Below are 25,698 nucleotides of genomic sequence, written 5' to 3' on the forward strand. Positions count from 1 at the left end.
CAGTTTTAGGATAATAGCGATTTTCATATAGCCTAGGCCATCTTTGTGGAGATCAACATTCTTTGCCATTAGATGCCTTGTTGAACATCCAGTGGTCAGTGTTAGCTCTATACAAGATACATACATTTGTATGGTCCTGTCAAGCATGACAAAAACATAAACATGATGAATAGTATGTGTGGCTTGGCATGGTTACATGATGTACAGCTGTTATCACTTACGTTGTACTCCCTGCTGTTGCCAGTTATTTTCACAATAGTTGCTGTATGTTATTTCCAGAAGACTGCACATTGACTACTCTATAATATATCCAAACTTAATATTTGTAGTATTGTCTCTTAAGATTTGCTGATAATGTGAGGGGTGCACTCACATTTGTGAGATTCTGTATGTATGCTAATCTGCTTGTTGTGTTGCCTGGGCTTCTGATTTGCTCATCGCTGTAACATAGGATTGAAGAGGTTGTAGAAATATTTCTGACAACATAGTAATTGTCAGAAATGTATAAAGAGCTGACTGAAACACATTTATGTGATCTATTGGCAGTTAAAGTGGGAAGTGTAGACTAGATGGCATATGTTCATCTATGCACATGGCCTGAAATGGAAACATTGCATTTTCAGCCTTGAAACACATTCTTTGGCAACTCATTTAGAACAGAGGTCGAAACTCTTGTGTTTTGACTGGTTAATGATCAACTCTGAAAGACCTTGCTGGTTGATTTCGGGGTTTATTATATATTCAGCATGGAATGATCTACATGCTTTGACTGTGTATGCTTTAGCTCAAACGTCTTCCAAAGTCCAGCTGTTTTAAGCAGCGTGCACATTCTCCAGCATCCAATGCCCTGCTTTGGCTTCTCTTGTGAACTCGCTGTACTTTTGAAAGCCATGTGACCCAGAGAAGTAGAATTCCTGCCATTGCTTAGCTTCTTAAGGAGATCAGAAGTTTAGGCTGGATCCTTTACTTGGAGACTTTCTGAATGGTTTGGCGCTGCTTGACAATGCTTTTGAGTTTGTGAGGTTGAATGGATATTCTGTTGCTCACCTCCTGAGAGACTTGCTCAGCAGGGAACATTGGCATTTTTCCATACCTCCTGGAGACCTGGTCACACCTCAGCAGGTGGTGAGATCAGTTAATATTATACTCTTGCATGTTGTTATTTGTCAATTATACCTTTTATGGAACTCGCACAGTGGCTCTTGTATCATTCAGATTATTAACCTCATGCTGTGTGTGTGAACCGTTTATTACAGTTCAAAAGTTTCTGGCCTGTTTACTTCAGAAGGTTCTGGTCTGTGTAAAAACAAAAAAAAATTTGTCTTTAGCATTATAAATGAAACGGTCAATTGTTGCATCTTGTTCCCAAACTGATTTGGACAAGACACCAAGGCTAAATGAAATGCCCTAAAATCATACACATTTGAGGCAACAAATTTATTATCTCCAAAAATCAATGACATGTTTTGTGAACAGAAAGCCTGGCACTTATATAGCAGGTAGATTTATGCCAGACTTTTTATTCCCAAAATGTGCCATTGATTCTTGGCAGTGCATATACAGTCTTCTACCTTATCTGTAGCATTTTACAAGGCCAGTGTCATAGTTACACTGATAATCTGCAGTGTGTCCATGGACAGCTCACGTTTACATTTGTCTGCTCATTGGTGTTTCTTAACACAATGGTGCACACAGTACAGCTCTGTTTTTGGGGTTGCACAAGTACAGTCCTGGGCAAAAAAATAATAATGATCCAAGCCTTAAATGGCACAATAATCTTTTACTTGTCTTATCAACAAATCATTGTTCCAGAAATGAGCAAGAGTTAAACAGGGTAGATTTCTCCCAGTTCTTTTATTCCTTGTTCATGTATGAGTTTATCAGGCCCTTGACAGGTTGCATCAGGTGTGGCAAATAAGCAAAATAATAAGTAATCCATTAAGGTGAAAAATAAATAAATAAAACATCCCAGAAAATATTCTTGAGCACACAGACATGTCAGTTTTGTCAGACAAATCTGAATTATGATTTATATTTTATACCTTCATGTTATGTCCAAGTTTAACTCACTGGCTTTTCCCCAAAGGTAGATGAGCAAACAGTGACAAACTGAGGTCTCAAGAGTGCATTTAATTTCATTCTTTCAAGCATTCTAAGAAATTATGTTGTTGAAACAATGAAAAGCTTAATATTTTGGCACCCCCTCAAGGAGTGTAAACATTTTTACTAGTCACTAAGTACTTTGGAAAGTAGTCAAAACTGTTACAGGAAAAACATTTTAGGCTGTTTTTTCCCCTTCCCTAGCAAAGAATCATTTGACGGTTACAAACGTTTGAGGCAACTGTAGCTTTATAATTAACTGATACTGTGAATATACAAAATAATAAAGCTTTGTTTTTTTAATATGCTATTTAAAAACGTTAATTTATAAAATGTTTTTAGTTTCACGACGGATAGAGGCCACAATATTTACAACAGCTTCTATGAGATTTGTGCATGTGGATCAGTTAGTTTGGACTGACATGCTGATGATCTGAAACTAATCTAGTAAAGTAAGATTGGATAGTAATGTGCAACCTTAGAAAGTGTTCTTTTCAATGCAATGAATTTATTTAGCTTTAAAGAACAACATAAAATACATTGTACCTGCCAGTATTATATCTGCAAATATTATAGATCTTTAGACTGAAACCACACAAAGAAAGACAAAGATTCTCTGTATTAAATAAACCAACAAATAAATGTTGGCTGTTGTGACATTTAGCAGATTGAAAGCACAAACAAAGGACATACTGTTAGACAATTATTCACAGTTGTGTTTTAAAGCATCCAGTGGGAAGTTCTGATAACATCACCTCCCGAAAGTTTTCATATTATTTAAAGGAGAACGTTGCATACTTTTATCTTGTTTCTGTTTACAAGTACTGCTGTGGCATGTTGACAAAACAAGTCCTGCTATAATTTGAATTATAATATCTTTAAACACTTCTCCTCAACCACTCTTTTCTCGCTTCTGAACTTTAATAAGGTCAAAATCCAGCATGTGCTGCTTCTGTGAAACCCCAAAGGCCTTTATCCTGAAGACTGCCACTTTTTCACAGATTCTTTCCAAAAGACATAAACACCTCACAGAAAAGTGCCACTGTATTATACATTTTTAGAAACTGCATATATGTGGTGCATTCGTCATTTATAACTTTCTGTGCAGGCTCTGATTGCAGACATAGCTTATGAGACTAAGTGCATTTATATACTTTTATAATCCTGTTGTCTAAGCCATGATGGTCTAGAAAATAAACACTTTCTGACCATTAATATCGGTCAGTAACAAGGCATTTCGCAGGTTTAGTGCTGATTTAGACCTTATAAACTTTCCAGAGAATATAATTTGTCCACTAAGTATTTGGACTATGCTACGCAACATCTGCACCACAAATATGCACTATAGAGAATGGACTCAGATACGTCATGGGTTTCTTCAGAATAGCATGTTTCCAAGTAATGTTTGCAGGATACACTGGCAGTTTTGTAATCGTCAGACTTGTTATTGGGAAAATAGCTGTGTGAACTAGACCTCTGTGTCAGTGTAGTGTTCTCACCGCAAAAAGCTCCTTTAATGTTTGGCTAATCAGTTGTTTATCACCTGAGGAGAGAAGTGAGTGCGAATGCTCCATTATTAAATGAATCCAATATATACATATGCTTCTTTGTCTTCCTTTGGGGGGGATGCATTGACTTTTTGCCTGATTTCTCTGAGGGCTCAGCAAGGCTTCTCAAGTTAACTGGCAGTGCCAGGAGCATCCATGGAATGTCCGAACTTCGCAGCATTCTCCAAACGTACTGAATTATACCTGACAGCCTGAAGCTTGTTGGAAAGGCACAATCTAGCATCTGGGATAAATTTAGTTTGGATTAGAAAAGACCCGGACAACTTTTATAGGCTAACCTTCACTTGGAGTTTAGCCATTGGATTTTTAAATGAAGGCTGTTGTACATGCTGTGCTGCACTTTATTCCCTCCAAGAACTCGACTGAGATCTTCATAACCTCTGAAGAACCCTTCAGGTTTTTTTAGGACATGCACGTTTTAAGGCATCCAGGCTCACTTTATTTTGGAAAGTCTGTATTCTGTTTTAAGCCAGTAACAATGTGAAAGTTGTTCTCATTCATACCTGTTAGTATTAAAAAGATGGATAAACTGTATTAGTGACAAGCTCACATTTCTCTGTGTCCTAGTTCTTTACTTTGTAAACACCTATCCATTCATTGCTCGATTACTGTGAAAAAGCCTTAGCTTTCACTGAGAGGCTTTGCTTATTAACTCGATTTAGTTATTCACAGATTCACTAATTAACGGAAATAAATGTACCAGAATTTGCTGGCTTTATTTTTAAATGGAAAGTATTTCGAAGTAAAAAAAAAGGGGAGAAAACTGGAACTAATTAACATTCCTAGCATTCTTTTCATACCTTTGGTTTTGCCTGAGGTCTTCATTGTGTTTATTTTAAATCCCTCTTTTCAATGATCCCAAGTAATCCTGTTGTACACTGTTTACATGCTAGATAGACACTTTGAGATCCCATCTGTCTTTACGCTCAATGCAAAGATATTTATTTGAAGAAAAATGGATCAGATCATACACCTTAGTTTAACGCCATCATTGAAAACCTGCTTATTTGACTACAATGTCTCTGTGTGGCACTAAGATAAGTCTATCATATTAAACCTATGTTGGATCTTTTTTGTGTGTGTGTTTACACAAAAAGATTAAAAAAGGTCTTTTGTGCATTTAGCAAAAATATCTGATTTGTGCCATTTCAAATGTGCATTATGAACATATCCTTGATCTTTTAAGATTATTATTATTAATGATGCACATTAATGATACAGTAGGACAAACCCTCGCTCTAATGTTTGCCACAAGGTGTTGGAAACATTTCTTTCAGTCTGGAGTCTGGTCCACGTTGACATAATTGCATCACAAAATTGTTACACATTTGTCCATCTCAAGTTTCTAACACATCTCAAAGGTGGTCCTGAACTGTTAACATGAAGCAGGTTCCGTTTATGAATTCTTGCATTTACACCTAATGACCTTAAACCTACTTTCTGCATGCCACAGCCGAAATTGTCAACATTTGTTTAATTCACCACTATCCTGCTTTAGCCAGCCTGTGCTTAGTGTATCTTCAGATTCCCGTTCTTGCCTGACAAGAGTAGAACCAGTTGGGTGTTCGGTGTCTGCTGTTGTAGCTCATCTGCTTCGCGTTTTTAGGCTTTTAGCCCCAGGATGCTTGTTCTCTAGGGTGGTTACTGAGTTACTGTAGTCTTTCTGTAGGTTTAAACTATTCTAGTATTGTACTATGGCCTCTATCATTAAGGCATTTCTGGTCAAGGACTTCACACACGGTGGATGTTTTTAGTCTTTCACATTTTTTGTGTGAACTGTAGAGTCTGTTGTAATAAAATATGAAACAATCAAACCCATCAAGTACATGCTACGGTTCAAGATGCTAGCTTATGTGTGATAATAATATAAAATGTTTATAAATCGAAAATAGAGATTTCCGTATTTTAATAAGTTACCAACTCTGATGGCAAAGATTACACTGTTGTTCCTTATTAATTTATTTTCACTGTTAATCAGCTTTTCTGAACATTAGCATATAAATGAGCATTACTATCATCATATTACATACACTATATAGACAAAAGTTTGTGGACACCGGACCATAAGATTCCTGTGTTCCATAAGATTCCTATGTGCTCCCCATTAGAATAGCCTCTGCTCTACTGTGAAGATGTTTCACTAGATTTTGAAGTGTGGTTGTGGAGATTTGTGTTGTGGAAGTGAGAGCTCAGTGGATACGCTGTGGACGTCCGATTGAAAGGTTTTGAGTTCAAATCCCAGCAGCATTAAGCTGCTCCTGTGGTGCTTTGGGGCCCTTAACCTTCAGTTGTATCAATGAGATTATTGTAAGTCGCTCTTAATAAGGGCATCTGCCAAATGCCGTAAATGTATTGCTCACTCAACCACAATATAATTGTCATTGAATTTAGGCCTCCAATTTTGTGGTAACAGTTTGAGGAAGAACCACATGTGGCTGAAAAAATCCCCATACTTTTGTCCATATAGTGTGTCATGTATTGTACAAATGTTCTAGTGATGTGATGTCATATCACCCACCCACACATTACATGTGCTGGAAGGAACACACAAATCTAGTGTTTAGTCTCCACCTGACTGCTAAGATCTGGGAGAAAATGATGTTTGGACAAAAAAATACAACAGTTTTGAGATAGTGTTAGTGTTTTTAAAGTGCTGAAAGACATCACTTGTATGGTATCAGTGAAATATGTAAAGCATGTGGGCCGTTGTCTTGTGTGCTATCAAAAGTAAAAAAAAGATAAAAGGTGTCTACGTATTCAGTTGTCATTGTTTTGCCTTCTCCCTCAGGCAGTGACACTATTTCCGTATTAGATTCTCAGGCCTTCATTTCCATAGTCGAACGGGTATTAATGATTCCCACGAGATATGGCACCAAGCGCCATCCGTGTTGGAGTTCTTATATGGTCAAATTGTTTATTTGACTGTTGCTTGTTACATTGTTTCAGACTTATTGTTCTAGATTTAGCCTCAGGCATCTCATATGCACTATTATTGAAGGTACTGCTCTTGACCTGAACACATGGGGTTAATGCTTGGCATTATCTTTAACAGTTCTAAAGAATTTATGTCAAGGAAACAAGACCTGGTGCGGTATTGTGCTAGTTTTCAAGCACAAGACAAAAGCATTATGGTGTGTGAGTGTATTTGAAGCTGTGGGGGAAATTGTGAGCAGTGTGTGGGAGACCTGCGGGACAGAGAGAAGCTGTCAACTCAGCATTGCACACACAGGACAACAGTCAGCACAACACACACACATTCCACAGATCCACATCCTTTCCCTTCACTGCAGTGAGCCCCAAAATGCACATTCAGCAAGGTAGAGGATATATGCGTCCCTGGCTTGTACCTGTAGTGAGTTGTGATGTTCTTAGATTTGTAAAGTAGTTTTCCTTAAGTTGGTATAAGTCTGAAACTGAGAATAGGACTGGCACTAGTTTAAGATGCTGACATCTATTTTAGGAGATTTTACATTTTTTTCATCCAGTCCAACAATGTTGGTAAATGAGCCAACACAAATCATGCTTATGAACAGAGCACAGCTTTTCCTAAAGCACAATACCATCATATCTGGGATGTTTTATAACACTGGACAACAGAGGGGCTCAGTTACTAGCAGAATGTCAGTCTCTAATCAGTATCAGGTTTTACTTAATATTTAGATCCATGATATTATGAAAAATGGATAAGGGTACTTCCCTTGTGTTTATATAACTCTAATTTCTACACTGCTCGCATCATCTACTTAAACTCTGCCAATGTTTTAGCTTTTTTTTTTTACTTTCTGTTGTCACTGTTTTTGTATTGGCATAAGATGAAATAAGAATAATAGAAAAGAGGCATTATAATGTGGTGTAAGCAAGTGTTTTTTTGTGTTTTTCTTTTCCCTTTTACTGCAGTTAAACATCCCACCTGTCTGTAGCTGTGCCTTATTACATCAGCTCAATATTTAGATTACACTCAAGTAATTCAAAGTTATAAATGCCACATAGGTTAAAGGTCTCCACCCACTTTGATTAGATTATTCAGATTAATATGGTATTAGTAAAAATCAAATTTTAATGAATTAATTCATTAGCTGTTATTCACATCTTATTTTGTTTATTAAAGTGGTTACCGAAAGAAATGAGAGCAACAATCATTTAAAATTCAATTTATATCTCTAACATTATACTACAATTTGTAATAGTGTTGAACTGATCATTCATTGGAATTATTAATTATTAGGTTTAAGATGACTTTCTCATACTTGCATGAGAATGAAAAATTAACCACCTTCAAGACTTTTGCTGCTTCGAGTGCAGCAACCAATCAAGAACATCTTTGTCTAGTAATGTATTGGTTAATTTCATGTTGTTCTAAAGATACCCAGGCATGCTACATTACTTTATTTGGATTCAAATGTCATATGGAAATATTGAAGCATGTTACAATAGAGAAATTGTAGAGTAGAGAAACTCATAGCATTGCACACCACAGTTGGCCTCATGCCATAAAGACAACGCAATTGTAATGCAATGCAAAACTGTTAAATTTTATATATGTATGTATATGTGTGTGTGTGTGTGTGTGTGTGTGTGTATACGGAAAGTATTCAGACCCCCTTAAATTTTTCACTTTGTTATATTGCAGCCATTTGCTAAAATCATTTAAGTTAATTTTTCTTCTTCATTAATGTACACATAGCACCCAATATTGACAGAAAAACACAAAATTGTTGACATTGTTGCAGATTTATTAAAAAAGAAAAACTGGAATATCACATGGTCCTAAGTATTCAGACCCTTTGCTCAGTATTTAGTAGAAGCACCCTTTTGATCTAATACAGCCAGAGTCTTTTTGGTAAAGATGCAACAAGTTTTTCACACCTGGATTTGGGGATTGATTGCAACCAGTCGTCCTGTCCCTGCAGCTGAAAAACACCCCCACAGCATGATGCTGCCACCACCATGCTTCACTGTTGGACTGTATTGGACAGGTGATGAGCAGTGCCTGGTTTTCTCCACACATACAGCTTAGAATTAAGGCCAAAAATTTCTATCTTGATCTTATAAGACCAGAGAATCTTATTTCTCACCATCTTGGAGTCCTTCAGGTGTTTTTTAGTGTATTGCACTGAGGAGAGGTTTCCATCGGGCCACTGGTGGAGGGCTGCAGTGATGGTTGCCTTACTACAACTTTCTCCCATCTACTGACTTGTTATTATTTTAGGGACTAATTGTCTTTTTTATGGTATAAAATTATCTAAGAAAAAAATAGGTGGTTACTGTGAAATATAGCGATAGTACATTGTTAATAGAGGATTCCTTATAGAATATGTAATGAATGAAACAGAAAGAAATCTATGGTGTGTAAATTTGCACAACGTGCCTCACTTTCCACACACTCGGCTGTGCATTGTGCTGTCGAGTGCTAACTCCAGTGCGCTGGCTGTGCTTAGCTAACACTGGTGTTTTTCTATTGTTCTAGTCATTTATCGTCTCAGTGTGGTACAATATTCCAGGGGGGATCATCCATTGCAGTGTCTGCTTCAGATTAGCTTTTGAGGTTATTTTAAGACTCTGCTTGTTCAGGCATTTCTGAACGTTTTCCTTGTTTTATGTTCTCTAAACGAACACTGGTTTACAGAATCCTGCACATTCTAAAACAATAAACACAACGGAGCATGCATTGTACACCGGCCAGAAGTAAAACATTGTCCATTCTTTATAAACGCACTTCTTTTTTTCGGAGCTGGAAGGTTTAGGATGTTATGATGTTCAGGAATCTCCCTGAAGAGCTTCCAAGCCAGATAGCTTATTGGTTTAAGTTTTGTAACTTTGAAAAATAATTCTTTAGTCTCTTAGATGATTAGTTCAGTAAAAAAAAAAACCATTAAATGAATGAGTTTCTGAGTATAACAAAAACATTCATTCACATAAGAAATGTTTGGACTTTAAAGTAGTTTTATATATACAGTACAGACCAAAAGTTTGGACACACCTTCTCATTCAAAGAGTTTTCTTTATTTTCATGACTATGAAAATTGTAGATTCACACTGAAGGCATTAAAACTATAAATTAACACGTGGAATTATATATGGAATTATATACATAACAAGAAAGTGTGAAACAACTGAAAATGTCATATTGTAGGTTCTTCAAAGTAGCCACATTTTGCTTTGATTACTGCTTTGCACACTCTTGGCATTCTCTTGATGAGCTTCAAGAGGTAGTCACCTGAAATGGTCTTCCAACAGTCTGGAAGGAGTTCCCCGAGAGATGCTTAGCACTTGTTGGCCCTTTTGCCTTTACTCTGCGGTCTAGCTCACCCCTAAACCATCTCGATTGGGTTCAGGTCTGGTGACTGTGGAGGCCAGGTCATCTGGCGCAGCACCCCATCACTCTCCTTCTTGGTCAAATAGCCCTTACACAGCCTGGAGGTGTGTTTGGGGTCGTGTCCTGTTGAAAAATAAATGATGGTCCAACTAAGCAAACCGGATGGAATAGCATGCCGCTGCAAGATGCTGTGGTAGCCATGCTGGTTCAGTATGCCTTCAATTTTGAATAAATCCCCAACAGTGTCACCAGCAAAGCACCCCCACACCATCACTCCTCCTCCATGCTTCACGGTGGGAACCAGGCATGTAGAGTCCATCCGTTCACCTTTTCTGCGTCGCACAAAGACACGGTGGTTGGAACCAAAGATCTCAAATTTGGACTCATCAGACCAAAGCACAGATTTCCACTGGTCTAATGTCCATTCCTTGTGTTCTTTAGCCCAAACAAGTCTCTTCTGCTTGTTGCCTTTCTTTAGCAGTGGTTTCCTAGCAGATATTCTACCATGAAGGCCTGATTCACACAGTCTCCTCTTAACAGTTGTTGTAGGGATGTGTCTGCTGCTAGAACTCTGTGTGCCATTGACCTGGTCTCTAATCTGAGCTGCTGTTAACCTGCGATTTCTGAGGCTGGTGACTCGGATGAACTTATCCTCCGCAGCAGAGGTGACTCTTGGTCTTCCTTTCCTGGGGCGGTCCGCATGTGAGCCAGTTTCTTTGTAGCGCTTGATGGTTTTGTGACTGCACTTGGGGACACTTTCAAAGTTTTCCCAATTTTTCGGACTGACTGACCTTCATTTCTTAAAGTAATGATGGCCACTCGTTTTTCTGTACTTAGCTGCTTTTTTCTTGCCATAATACAAATTCTAACAGTCTATTCAGTAGGACTATCAGCTGTGTATCCACCTGACTTCTGCACAACACAACTGATGGTCCCAACCCCATTTATAAGGCAAGAAATCACACTTATTAAACCTGACAGGGCACACCTGTGAAGTGAAAACCATTTCAGGTGACTACCTCTTGAAGCTCATCAAGAGAATGCCAAGAGTGTGCAAAGCAGTAATCAAAGCAAAAGGTGGCTACTTTGAAGAACCTACAATATGACATATTTTCAGTTGTTTCACACTTTTTTGTTATGTATATAATTCCATATATAATTCCACGTGTTAATTCATAGTTTTGATGCCTTCAGTGTGAATCTACAATTTTCATAGTCATGAAAATAAAGAAAACTGTTTGAATGAGAAGGTGTGTCCAAACTTTTGGTCTGTACTGTGTGTGTGTGTGTGTGTGTGTGTGTGTGTATGTGTGTGTGTGTGTGTGTGTGTATGTGTGTATGTGTGTGTGTGTGTGTGTGTGTGTGTATATATGTATATATATATATATATATATATATATATATATATATATATATATATATATATATATATATATATATATATATATATATATATATATATATATATATATATAAATATACACACAGAGAGAGAGAGAGATAGAGATGCTAATTCTACCAATCATTTGGAAGATCTTCAGGCTTTTATCAGTTTCGTTGAATTGTATTTACAGTTCTATTTCTAAGCATGTTGGGTTTTTAATTGGAAAACAGCAAAGCTTTAATTAGACAGATGAGGGTACAGATAATGCTGGGCATAGAATGCAGGAAAACACGCTGACAGTTGTAGCTTTATCCACAGAAGCGTAATAAAGCTTGCGAGAATTTAGTTATGTATATAAACTGATGTTCTGTGTTGAAAGGTATTTTCTAATCCTGTTCTTGGTGGGGTGGGGGGCCAAATTCCATTTTTTTCTTGTAATACATTTCAAAAAGAATGAAGCCTGTGTGCATTAAAATGACCTCATTAGTTTGGCAAATTTTGCAGCACCTTCAGTATGCTGACGTTAGAGTACCTTGTGATGTTCAACCAAAGGAATGTAGCCTACTTTCCTAATCTCTAAAACTGTTCAATGATGTCTGCAAACAAATCCCAAGTGAACAATCGAGCTACTCGAGAAGCTCAGGGCCTCGTTCCATTACGAAGCCCGGCATCTGCACGGGCGCCGGAGTCGGTGTGCCGAAGGGTTAATGTTTAGTCTAACGATACAGCACCATGCCTTGACCTCAGATAGCACACAAGCACCCATTTTCGCATATTACACATCATTTCAGGAATTCACTCCCACCAAAAGCCTTTACCTTCCCCACAGACTCGTCCAAATCCACCTTTTATGAGGGAAGAAGTAAAAGGCATATGATTAACCTGCACTAACTGGCGCTGCTGGAGCCTGACCCCCGCTGTGCTCATTTAGTAAGCAGAACATGCCATTCCAGTTTAGTCATTCAGACCACAACTCTTATAACAATAACTTACGACAGAGCCATCGCTCGGAGCTTTAAAGGGAGCTTCTCTCATTTCAGACAGAATATAATCTAGAACACATTTTAGCATGAGCACTCCGGATAAGAATGTTTTGTTATTTGGAGCGCTTACTTCTCTGTAGGACTTTGTGGGTTTATTTCTCACAGAGGGACAGAGAGAAAGGGACAGGATGTTCAGGGTGAAATGGTAAATTAAAAACCGTGCCAATCTTTGGGCACAACAGGAATCAAAATGTGCACTCACACTCTTGTTTTTGTTTTTTTTCTTTCTTTTTTTAATCAAGTAAAAATAAATTGACTATTGTATTTACACAGCTTAGATCCATTTCAATGCACAGTACTTTATCTGGTTTCTGTTTTTTGTAAACTTTTGCAGATGTCTAAATGATAAACCAGACAAGTTAAAAAACACACACACACACACACACACACACACACACACACACACACACACACACACACACACACACACACAGGAAGGCACATTTCTTGCACTGGCATTACAGTTTATTTAATTCAACTTTGTGATAACTGGTGTGCATATGTTACAGAAATAAAAATGGCAAAACAGGGATGAGCATATGATGTGCATAAAAAACAGATAAATGAAGAACTATTACTGATAACAGATTTGTTTAATAAAAATATAGAATATTTTCATTTTTATTACAAGAAAAATTTTAAAATCATAAAATAAAATAAAAGATGAGATTCAGCTTTTTTATTTCTTATGTTTAATCTGCATTTATTTATCCCGTGTGTTTATTGAGAGACCTGTATGTGTGGAATTATCCAGTCCAAGCCTTGACCTGGAATAGTGTCCCTGTTTAACTATTCCTTAATACATGTGTTCTCAATTGTAGATGTTATTATATGGAGGGTGCCAGTAATTCTTAAAAGGCATAGGATTTACATTCCTGGCATGTGTACAACATGTCCTGTTCTGGGGGGGTCATTCAGACCCACGTGTAGCATTTAAACCCTCTCATTGTTTATAGATATCACAGTGTATTATATGTTTGTTTGCTGATCTTAAGAGGAGATTGTTATAGAGTAATGTCAATGCGTTTCAGGTTGAAGAAGGCAGCAAGGCGGCAGACGTGAGGCTCCTGGTAGGAGACGAGCTCGTAAACATCAACGAGGTTCCCCTGAGCGGCTACAGACAGGAGGCCATCTGCTTAGTCAAGGGCTCCCACAAGACTCTTACTCTGGTGGTGAAAAGGTAATCTAAGTGCATAAAAGTGTACACACACATACACACATGCATGCAAAGCCTCACACACCTGTTCCCATAGGAAAGGCTGCCATAGTGATAAATTGTGGTGGTGCAGATGGTGATGTGATCTGCAGCATGCCTCTTTGTGCTGAGCTCTGTGTGTTCAGTGTGTTTGTCATGTTGTGTGTGCATTAGAAGATCATGAGGCACTCAGTATCTGTGTCTACATAGCACACAGTCCATTTTTCCTTTAGAGCTTTTTTTACGTCACATTAGCGCAGAGCTTAAAATCCTTTACAATGTTATTCAACCATTTGTCAAAAATTAGTATGTTTTAGAAACACTAGGAATAAAACACAATGGGGAATGGTGTTCAAAGGAAATAAAAAAGCCAATGCGATTTTTATGACTTGAAGTGCTTTCTTTTATTGTGCAGTAATTTGACATCAGGTAGGAACACAATTTTTATTCATTTTAGTCCTCTTTTGGTTATACAGAATAAAAAAGAAAAGATAGAAGAAGCTCTGTTAGTAACCTATAATTCAATCTGCCTGTCCTCAATAGTGTTGTATGTCAGATACCTCTACAGTGAGGTTTTCTATTTAATACATCAACAGTTAAATGAATTTTGGCTTTAAATAACAGTTCGCACTTGAGCTTGAATTGACTCTACGAGTTAGTTCAGAACCTTAAGATTAATTAATTTTTGGATAAAATCCATCTGGTGTCAGAGAAGTATTAAATCTGATCTTTTATACAAAGCAGGTTCAGTATCACTTTGTTTTAAATGTTTTTCTGAAGTGTTTATTTGCAAATGATCAAAAAAACAAAAGAACAAAGATTTTCTGATTTCAGACCCCTGAAACCCCTTCCATGCAAATATGCCTATATATTCTATATATCTCATATATTTTTCACTCACGGTCTGTATTCTATTCATGGCCAATATTATGTTTTTATTTTTAAAGATTTTTTTATTTATTTTTTTATTTTATGCTCAACATTCTCCCATTAGGTGTATTTGCTAAAACTACAGCTGAGTACTCTCTCTTGCCTAAAGACACCCACTGAACCTGACTGATAACTTCTAAGATAAATTGGGTGTCTTTGAGCAACATGCTGTCAGTGCTGCTGGCTTACAGAGTTCAGCTCAAGCCTTAATATAACACGGCTGGCTCAAAAATAAATAAATAAATAAATAAATGTGTGTGTGTGTGTGTATATAATATAATATATATATATATATATATATATATATATATATATATATATATATATATATATATATATATATATATATATATATATAAATATAGAATTTATCCAGAATGCATCCAGAATTTATAGAGAATATTAGTTTCCCACTACAGAAATGAACTTGACCACCAAATATGCACAATTATGTAATCAGGTTTTGCACGATTAAGTAATCGAGTCCGGCTATTGTAAGCCACTCCGATCAGTTCCTTGCAATAAAAACATTAGTCATTGACATGAAACAAAGTATGTGACTACATAAACTGCTTATAAGTTGTTACACTTCATTTCAGAACCGATAGATCACAGCCATGATTCACACGAGTCACAGAGAGCTCATTGTTTCAAACTAGCCTGTTTTTCATGCTTCTCTGCGAGCACATTTTTCATATGTGCAGTAAAACAAACAGGCGGTGTTGGTGTCGAATCATGATCAAATACTGTTTAATAAAAGAGCATATCAGATTTCTTGGCTGATTAGTCTGGAGGTAATTTATTTATTCGTTTTTTTATGACAGACTTTAAGACCCTGCTGTAATTCATATTATAGGTTTATATGAATGCAATTTTTTTTCTGATGTAAGTTTCTGTTTCCAGCAACTTGTACAGTAAATGAACAACATATTCATAAGCATAATAAGCAGAATCCAAATAAACCCCAAAAGGTTTTTTTGTCAGGAATTCTTTACTTACTATATGTAGCAGGAGTTTTCAGTGTCGGAGCTTTGGAGCAAAGTTTTCCTTTACTGTAAAAGTAAAAAGTTGCAAGAGAGAATAAGCTGCATTTCTTTCCTTATTCTGAAGCATTAATGATGTTTAGGACGACATTTAATGTAACCATATACATGCAATTAGCAGCACGTGTTAATCATTGCTAATAAAAAAAAAATCCTTGGCAGACTGTTGTGCTATAAGAGAAATAAAAACACTCCGGACTGTGCTGTTGGTTAGTAACATCAACACTGCTTCACGTAGAGCCACATCCTATAACGATATCAATGATAAAATCCTGATCACAACACACCCTAAGCAAAGCATATGCTGTAAAATAACACAGAAGTAGGTAAAGGTTTAGGTGTGTACTCTTTATTTGTTTACTGAAAGGTAGCTTCTTGTTTAGCTTCTGTTATGAGTTCTTTCTTCTACTGTCCTGTGATTACTAAATGGAAAGCTTTCTCAGAAATTGAGCAATTTCCATTCGCTTCCAGTCAGCATGGCTATCGTTAGAGCCTAGAAAGGCCAGTTTAGCCAGATTCAAGTTTCCTGTAGGTACTTTTGGCTGTATAGCTGAGAAATCTTGAGTGAAAGTATGGCACATGCTCATTTATTTACATGCTTAGGTTTCACTAGAACTAAAAATTAAGCTTAGTCATTTGTTTTGACAGGTATGGGTTTTTCGCTGCTGGAAACGCTTCAGGACCAGTTTCACAGTAACTCATTAAATGATTGATTACTTCCCTGAAATAGTTTATGGAGTTAGGTGCAGTATGATATGAATTCCTTCATAGGTGCCACCTTTTTTTTTTAAAGAAAGCTTTGCACATCATGTTTGTCCTGTCAACAAAAGCCAGAAGAAAAGCAAACAAAATGTAATTGACCAAGTCTATTAGCTGCTGTTCTCTAGAATGAGTAGTGTTGTTATTTTCTGGTTGTTGATCAAGGCAAAAGAACGCCATGCATAAAAATTACCATCCTGGGTACAGTGTTATTGTTTTTTACAGACAGCACCATTTGCTGTGGTAGTAGCAGATTTGCATTCCCATTGGAAGCCAATTTTCTTGGCATTGCGTTCAAACAGGGTAGGGTGTGTATCAGGCATTTTCATGCAAATAGGGAAGTCTGTCAAATGTATGACGCACATATTTTTGTTAACCTGTTAAGAAACTGGGCTCTGTAAATTTGTGCAGACTGCAAAAACGATCTAATCCTTAATCCTGTATATGCTGGCGTTTTGAATGTGTATCTGTGCAGGTAGTTGGTGTACACAGGGCCTGGCTTATCTCTGACTAATGAGGAAATAGGGCTGTCAGAACTTGCTCACATCTGAGGGCGTTGTCTTTGTTTTGCATACAGTGATCTCATTTGAAATGGTGAAGTCATACAGAAAGGAGCGATTTGCCAGGCGTGTTCACGTCAGCTCTCTGGAGGTGTGAAGGTGCAGGTGAAAAGCTGTTTGTATAGCAAGCCTTTTATTTATTTATTTATTTATTATTATTATTATTTTTTTTTTTTTGGAGTGATGTAATGTGATCTTGAGCTGCTACTCAGGTGCTAGACTGAGTAATAGTCTTGTGTGGGATTGCACCTTTGCAGCGCTGGAAATGCTACATTGGGATTAAAATGGGATTTGTTGGCCATTTATTTAGCATTAGTTTGTCGCACCTTGTCTTACAGACTGTCTGGTTTTGGAGATTGAAGGGGTGTGTGTGAAGGATCAGAGCCCATTACATTAAATGGAAAAGGCTACAGTGCTGCTTCTGCATAATATTAAGGCATTCAGCACAAAGGAAGAACCTAAAATGATCTGAAGTAAAAGAAACTGACGCAGGATAGCCGTCACTTGGCTATGCTTCTGTTAGCACACCACAAAAGAAGTCTCCATTCCAGTTGAGTGAGTGCACCGCACAGTGACCCACTGAAACAAAAGTGGCCTGTGGATCGCTCCATTGTTGCTCCGGGCAACCATAGTGCCCAGTAGACTTTGTTTGTCTGGTCATCTGAGGCACTCATGAGCTTGTGAGGACATGGCTAGCTGATAGGCAGTCGTCAGCGTTACCTCACGGTAGAGCACAATTCCCAGCTTCTGTTCTCAGCATCACTGTATAAAATCTAACAGATTGGTTGTAGGTTTGGTCCGTTTCATCACCACCCCTTTATTTGGATCTAATCGTGCTGCCAGGTCACATAGTTGAAGATTGATAATTTTATCCCATTGATGCTGATCAGGTGCAGTCAAAATGGACTAAAATCTTAAATCTATATAATTTTTGTACTCCTCTCAGTGTTATGGATAACAATATGCTAGTATGTCCAGAAAAGAAGATATTCTAAGAAATGGTTTTAGAGAAGTTTATAAATAATGATCTCGCTGTCTGTCTGTGCAGGTAATTTCTAGAATGTACAGCGTATTTGTCCAAAGGTTGGTGGCCACCTGATTAGTACATTAATTTGTTTGATAAACATCCCATAATCAGATTTAGTCTTCTTAAACAAGTTATTATTTTCACTCTTCTGGGACTGCTTTCCACTAGATTTTGGAGCATGACTGTGGAGATTTGTGTTCATTCAGCTTCAAGAACATTGGTGAGGTCAGTCGCAGATGTGTAGTAAGGAGGCCCAGGGCGCAGTCAGCATTCATCCCAAATTCAGTCTGGAAGTCTTCAATGAGGATGAGGTCAGGGCTCTGTGGAGTCTTTTTTCACTTTAGCCTTGGCAAACCGATTCTTCAGGGTACACACGTGTGGGCTGGACCCTTACACTGCAGTAAACAGGGGCATCATGCATAGACATTCTGGACATTTCCATGCTTCAAACTTCGTGGCATCCGGAAGACCCACCTAATAAGTGTGACTGTCAGGTGTTCACATCATTTTTGCCATTTAATGTATATGGTATGGGTAATCTTCCCTGTAAAGAGCTTAAATGTGAATTGTAGGCTTTCGGATGAACCTCATTCCACACACTACCCATTTCTGTCACCCTTTGTGCTACTGACTTTATCATGTACACCAAAAACACAGTATCTTGTCATTAAGGATTCTCTCATATTACAAGTTGACAGGCATAAGTGAAAGCAGTCACAATTAAACAAAATGCCATTAGCAGCAAGTATAGTAACATTCAGCATCAAACTGCACCTCTCCATGGTTTCATGGGGGTTTTAAATGCAAGAAAAAGGCAACCTCTTTCTATTCTTCCTAATAATATAGCACTTTGTTTAAAATGCCCACTGATTGTTCAAACACTGGTTAACTGCTAAACACATAAATAGATCATTCTGGTCAGTGTTGTACTCTGAAATTATTACTGCCATCTGGTGGTCATAAAGTTTGTGAAGAATAAAAATATTCATAAAGGCCAAAATAATTTTAGCACACTGTATTTAATGTTCAATATATTAGTATACAGCACAGTACACGCAATTTATGAGGAGAAAGGGCTACATGCTAAATTATGTGCCAAGCATTAATGGCATTTGGTTAAACATGTAACAGACATTATGCTTTACATGGTTTAGGATGTTGATTTATTTTATTATTTTTGTGGGCCCGATCTAAAAGATGCAACAGAGAGCCTGGGTCCTGATTGCCTTCACTCTGCGGTGAGACTTGCTTTTAGTGATCAAATAGCATTTGACCGCAAAAAAAAAAATGCAGGCTGGAATGCGGTGGGATCATCCAGGTCACCTCCGGCGGTCGTCTGGCTGGCAGTCTGATCGGATTTCAGCCAGGTGTAAATGCCGTCTGCACCGTGTGCTTGCGTTAGAGGTTAGGGATAAAGCACCTGCTCGCTGGATGCTTCACTGTATTCCAAAAAAACATAGCAAAGGTTTATACCAGGTATATTCAATTCACTGTGAAAAGTCTTTGTTTTACAGCACTGTTGAATTGTCAGATTAGTTTAATCAGAATTTGTTGATTTATTTCATGTTACAGCAGCTACATAGCAGTTCCAGTTGCAGGTTTATATTAATTAGCTGTTTCTGATGGCCAAAATGCCTACAGATAATAATGTATACAGTAAGGGTTCATTCACAGGGGTTTACGTTTCCATATACTTTGTCCGACAATAATAAAAGGATATCTTTTGTTATCCATTTTGTTAATAGCAAACTGAAATAATCGTTGATTTGGTTACTATGACTGTATGATGTTTGTCATTTATTAAAGAGGTCTCTGGTGTCAGCATGAGGTCTTTAGGGTTTTTTTTTTCCCCCACATAAGACACACAACTGTTAATAGTGTAGGGGATAATTTACTATGTGTAAACTTGTTTCCAAAGTGAGATATATATATATATATTATATTTTTAGTTTACAAATAATTTGTGACCTACTGAAATGTTTCACTTTTATTTCTAAATCATATGAACCTGGTACTTATACTTGATAGTATAATAACTAGTAATAGAGCAGGTGTAAATAGAACACTGACGTCAACACGTCTGGCAGTCCGTCACCTATACACTAATTAAGCTGTAGTCCATCATGCCTGCTCTGTTTTCTGTCAGTTTATGCCTTATACTTGTCTCCTATTGATGTACAATCCAATTACATCCAGCAAAGCTCTCCTGTTCCATAAGCTAAGCAGGTATCGAAGCAGGAGGTGCACGCATGCCCGTTCAATGTGCTGAAGACGACTCCAAGTCACGCTCTCTTTTAGAATTAAGGCGTTTTCTTTTGGCAAGGCGAGTTAGAAGCATTTTTTATTAGCATAAAAGGGAAAAAAGCTGTTTTCACACGAATCAAGCAGGGATAATTACAACCAGCTTAATCTAATGGGGGTAATTACACCTGACTCAGGCAACTTCTGAGCCTAAAAGCCACAAGTAATTTATGTTTGGGAACATTTTCAAATGGAAATTTAATGAAGCAATAACTAGTAGCAGGTGTAGGTAGAGAAAATGTCCCTTCTTGTTGTCCTGTTGGGTCAAATCGTTTAATGACCGAGGAGTTAGTACGAACGTTCAGCGGTGATGCTGGGATCCATCCGTGCTTTTGTTCTCTTCCCGTGACCGCCGTTGTGTGAACAGAGCACAGGGAAGAGGTGATGAGAGATTTGTCTGCCTGTATTTGGCTCTGTCAGTACATTGCAAAGGCTTAAGGACCTATCTCTGACATTTCACATACACAGCCTTATGATAAGCCAACTTCTTATGTTCAGCCAACAATTTCATAATGCGAAATAAGGTCACGCTAAAAGAAACTTTTGACATGTAAAGGTAAGTTCAGTGAGGGCACGTCTTCACTGACTTAATATTTCTTATCCTTCAGTGCCAAGCAGACATACTTTTCACTTATAAATCAAGGTATTGTAGACCTCTTCAGGCAGCTTCATACAGTCCTTGAAGGATTGTTGGATTGCTCATGAAAGGAGAACAAGTAAAAGTGTATGCGAGGAGTGATGTTGAAGATGTCATGTATAACGTTATAAACAGAAGAGCTCCAGTTTTCCGAACCGACGGAATCAGCCGAGTGTGCAGCCATGAACTCAATGCTTGGTATGACATGCAGCTCAGGAATGTGTTGGTCATTATGGGCAGCATACGCTTGGCCTCTCTCAGTCGTATATCAGACGTCTGATTCAGGTGGTTCCTGAAAAAAGCCTTTGTGTCGACCATTAAAAAAAAAACCTAGCTAAATGGCTGAATCTGTATAGCTCAATATGCTGAGGATCAGGCTTGGGAACTGGTGTTAATGACTACTATTTTCACCTGTTTTTGAGTAAAAGTGCACCCACTATCTTTATCAAATGGCATCATTTCATTTGGAACATCAGCACTTTCTTAGTTCCTAGTATGCCTTGTTCTTTACAGTTCCCTCAAACAAAAGTTCAGAGATCTTGTTCCAAGCTACTAAATGTCAGTCTGCTTTGTCCTTTTTTTAAGGCAACACAATAAACAATGGCTTATGCCATTTATACCACAGCATTATTGAATTCTTTTCTTCTTCTTCCAGGAGGTATTGTTTACACAGCACAGCTTCGACATGTGATAGCCTTTACCTTTAACAGTTTAAAGCTTGGTTATTAAAACAAGGAAAAGTGTATAATAAGAGTTCTCATGAATCTTTCATTGTTTTTCTTTTCTTCTTAATGGAAGAAGTCTCCAGTATCTGAAACATTTCCATAAAAAGAAAAACCACTAATACATTTTTTTTTTTTATTATAATAATTATTTGTCTTGAAAAAGAGAAGGAATGGATGCATGGGAATGCTTATGTAATGTAGGTGATAACAGCAACCCATAAATTGCACATATTCCACACCATTAAATCCGTCCTTCGGATGAGACGTTAAACCGAGGTCCTGACTCTCTGTGGTCATTAAAAAATCCCAGGATGTCTTTCGAAAACGAGTAGGGGTGTGCCCCGGCATCCTGGCCAAACTTGCCCGCTGGCCTACTTAATCATCCCCTCATATTAATTGGCTATATCACTCTATCTCCTCTCCACTAATATGCTGGTGTGTGGTGGGCGTTCTGGCGCAATATGGCTGCCGTCGCATCATCCAGGTGGATGCTGCACACATTGGTGGTGGTTGAGGAGAATCCCCCTTTCATATGTAAAGCGCTTTGAGTGCTGCAGAAAAGCGCTATATAAATGTAACGAATTATTATTAAATCTAGCCATATAAAACGCTTAATTCTATGACTTAATTCTTTATATTTTTAGAAATAGCGGCATATTAGAGGCATGAAACACTGCTGAATAAGCGTTAAATCAATCACCTTTATAATGCATACACAATGCGCTATTGCATTTAGTAAGGAACACTTCAGTGTGCATCATGTTTGAAAGTGTTTTTATATATATATATATATATATATATATATATATATATATATATATATATATATATATATATATATATATATATATTATACACACACTTGGCCAACATCTGTATGCTAAAATAATTTTTAGTATTTTTGTTTGTCAGACAACCGCTTGTGTAGACAGGAGGACAAGTTTATAATCAAGCTGTTAACTGTGTAGGTCAAGCCCTGATCACAGTTTACTATATGCCCTCCTCTTCATCGTCACCTGCTCTTACAGGTTCTGTGCCGCATGCTGTCTGTAGGTTTGTTTGGGGTTCTAACCTGTTGTTAATACCAGATGGCCCATGTCAGAGCCTGAGACATCCAGTCTGACACAGCAAAGTCATTTGATCCATCTGGAGGGGTTGAGGTCATGGGTCATGTTTGGTGAATTCTGTTGCCGCCAGAAAGAAGTGCCCCACGCAGGAATGAAGAGGGCAGCGCTGGTGTCAAGTAGCCGACGGAAAAATTTTGCTTTGTAGACACCTTACACTTTTATCAGCTTTATAGGGCTTTTATTTTTATTTATTTCAATCAATGTTCAGTCTATTAGTATTCAAATGTTCTGACTGCTGTTGTACACTCTTTGTTTAAGAAACAAGTGCACCCTGCAAAAATCACCATGTTGCCATGGTAATGGGAGACACGTTGGGTTGCAGCTCAACAGGGGATGGTCTGACCACGTTCAGCCCCCTCAATTGCTCATTAACATGCCGTCCTGGAGCCAATAGGGACAGGAAGGCTGCTGGATTACTTAAAGGGGACTGGCTATTACAATAACCCCTCCCAAATCCTTCCAAAGAATAAAAAACCACCAAATATCTGAGTGGAGGTCTAACTTGACTGAAGTGTAGAAACTGGCTTTAAAATGTCCAGGTTTAGACTCCATGTGTGTAAATGGGCTTCATGAGCAGCGTCTTTTTTTTGTTTCTTTTTTTTTATGCTAGCTGTAGATGTTTAAAAAGCCGCTCTTGTTCACAAGAAACTGGTCAACTATTGTCCAACTGCTTTGATGTGATCGTGGAATGCAGTGCCTGAGGAATCAAATGGAGCAAACCCAGAAATCAGATTTGCTTCTCTGGAAAGCTTGATTAGGATTTTTTTTTGGTCTTTTTTTCTCCTTGATTGGTCTGCTTGGTGAGTTTAGAGACTTATTAGCTCATCTTGTTTGCTCCAGCATCCTTTTATCTCATACCTGTCATGTTTTTTTTATCTAGCCATCTGTTGCCATCTAGCCATTTTATGAAATGATACAGCTCTCTTTCTTAATGAATGAATGAGTTGGAAGGGTCGTCGTTAAAACATCCAACCTGTTGCATGTGATATTTTATATTTTTTTTATTTTATTCTTTTTTTTTTGTTTGTTTTTTATAGCAATGACCTACATAAGAAAATGTTTGTTAATGAGTTCTGACTGGTTTAAAAAAAATTTAATTCACCTGCAGTTTTTTTTTTTTTTTTTTCCCCCCCTCCTCAGAGAAAAAAAAATTCTCCTCAGACTAATGGAAAACTCTCTGAATGGTTAATGCGATACAGTCAGATTAGTTGCCTTTTCATTGATTTGTTTGTTTTTGAATGTGTTGAACTGCAAAGGGACTTTCCTTTGCTAGCCCCCCTCCCTGGCCTCTATTCTGCTTGGGCTCTGCTGATCCAGTCCACTGGCATATCTGCGCTGGACCAGCTGTAGCCCTGACAATGGCAGCCACATTAGCATCTGAATGCCTAGCGCCATGTGTGGCTAGCACACAGGCACTTGAAGCATTGCGCTGTGAAACAGAACAGCAGGGGAAGCTGTTCCCTTTAGACATTTGAAACTCTCGTGTATTAATTTGTCGTGTATTAATCTGTCCTGGAATCTCTGTTGCAGGAAACATGAAAGCTCCCCTTCAAGTAGTTAGGGGGGTTTTGTTTTTAGGTATTTTAACTTGAAACAGAGTTAGGTCACAAAAGCAAGATCACTGGCCATGTATAAATAAAATTCCATTGTTAAACAAATCGCAGAGGGATTTTCATTCAAAATGTCTCAAAATCACTGAAAGCAAAGTCTGATGTTTTGCAGGCTGCAGCCTTGTTCTCTGTAAAGTTATAACTTTAACATAATTGACAGGCAGACAGATAGATAGAAGCAATTTACATTATAAATGAAATTAATAAAAGATATAGATATACAGCATATAAATATTTAAAGAACAGTGTGTTCAGATACAGTGAGGGTGTGATGTGGTAGTGCAGTGTTTTATTATTTTGCTGACTTGTTTTTATTAATTAATCGGATAAAAAAATTCAACTAATTTTATCTATGTAAAACTCTAAATCAGGGTATTTATCTATAAAATTGTACTTTAAAAAAATGCAAAAGTCACATATTGAGTTTAACTATCTTTAATTTAGACATTTTATAAAGCTTATAGTGGCTGCTTGTTGAGGAGGGCACAGAGGATTTCTCCTTGAACAAATTCACTCATGCTGGGTTGTTTCTTTCTTTAAAAAAAAAAAACAGCGTTGGAGTATGCAGGGTGAAGCAATTTTTGTAAATCAACATCTGTATTGTTTTTAAAGATAATTGCAGATGGCAAGTTGACAACCATGCTTAAAAAAAATCTACATAAAATATAATACATTGTTTTGACAATTCTTATAAAAGACATTTTGTTCAGTGACTATATAAGCATCTAAAATATATAATTAATGTAATTTTGTATACTAATTAAATATGTGCATAAATTAAATATGCAAACGTTAAAAACAAGCATTTGAATGTCGTAAAGCTGCAGTAAATCACATTTTAAAAACACAAGTTAACTGTTGTAGTGCACAAATGCTTTAAAAAGAAATGCAGCTAACAGGCTTGTTTAAAAATAAAAGGGGAAATATGCATAGGTGTACAAATGCATAATCATTTGCTGAAAACCACAACAGTGCCTAAAAATGTATGTTTACTGCTGCTGTTATTTGCTGCTTTTAGATTTAGTGTTTGTTCACACCGTTCTAATTGAATTCATCACTATGTTGCTCGCAAGGTGATTGCTCAACCTGATGCTCGCGAGTCATGACGGAACAGATCCTGTGCAACTTTCCCGAAGATACAAACAAACCGTTTGCGCAATAGCACTTCATTAAACTATACCATTTTCACATGATGGAGGCTTATACAGTTTTTGCTCACCGTGCTGATGTTTGGGCTTTATCTGTTTTTATCTGTATCGTAGCTTGCGGGTTACAGTCTTCTTTCTTGTGTTTAATATAAAATGCTCCCATGCCTTGGATGACTGGGGACACAGTTTTTCCACAGCGTCTAGCAAGCGGCTGTGTTATCTTGC

General features: G+C 37.5%; 1 protein-coding gene across 5 annotated transcripts in view; it reads left to right on the forward strand.

The window, feature by feature from the left end:
* Nucleotides 1-25,698, forward strand: part of shroom2a (shroom family member 2a) — a 45,792-nt gene that overhangs the window by 6,453 nt on the left and 13,641 nt on the right. For 3 of the 5 annotated variants that reach the window (XM_046847332.1, XM_046847322.1, XM_046847341.1), the window contains one exon: nucleotides 13,443-13,591. In XM_046847332.1, coding sequence (XP_046703288.1) covers nucleotides 13,443-13,591 — 149 coding nt within the window. Of the gene's footprint in view, nucleotides 1-13,442; nucleotides 13,592-23,196; nucleotides 23,516-25,698 lie in introns of those variants that run through there. The other 2 variants (XM_046847351.1, XM_046847358.1) reach the window with 1 other exon arrangement.

This window comes from Silurus meridionalis, chromosome 1 (assembly GCF_014805685.1).
Source record: "Silurus meridionalis isolate SWU-2019-XX chromosome 1, ASM1480568v1, whole genome shotgun sequence".
NCBI lineage: Eukaryota > Metazoa > Chordata > Actinopteri > Siluriformes > Siluridae > Silurus > Silurus meridionalis.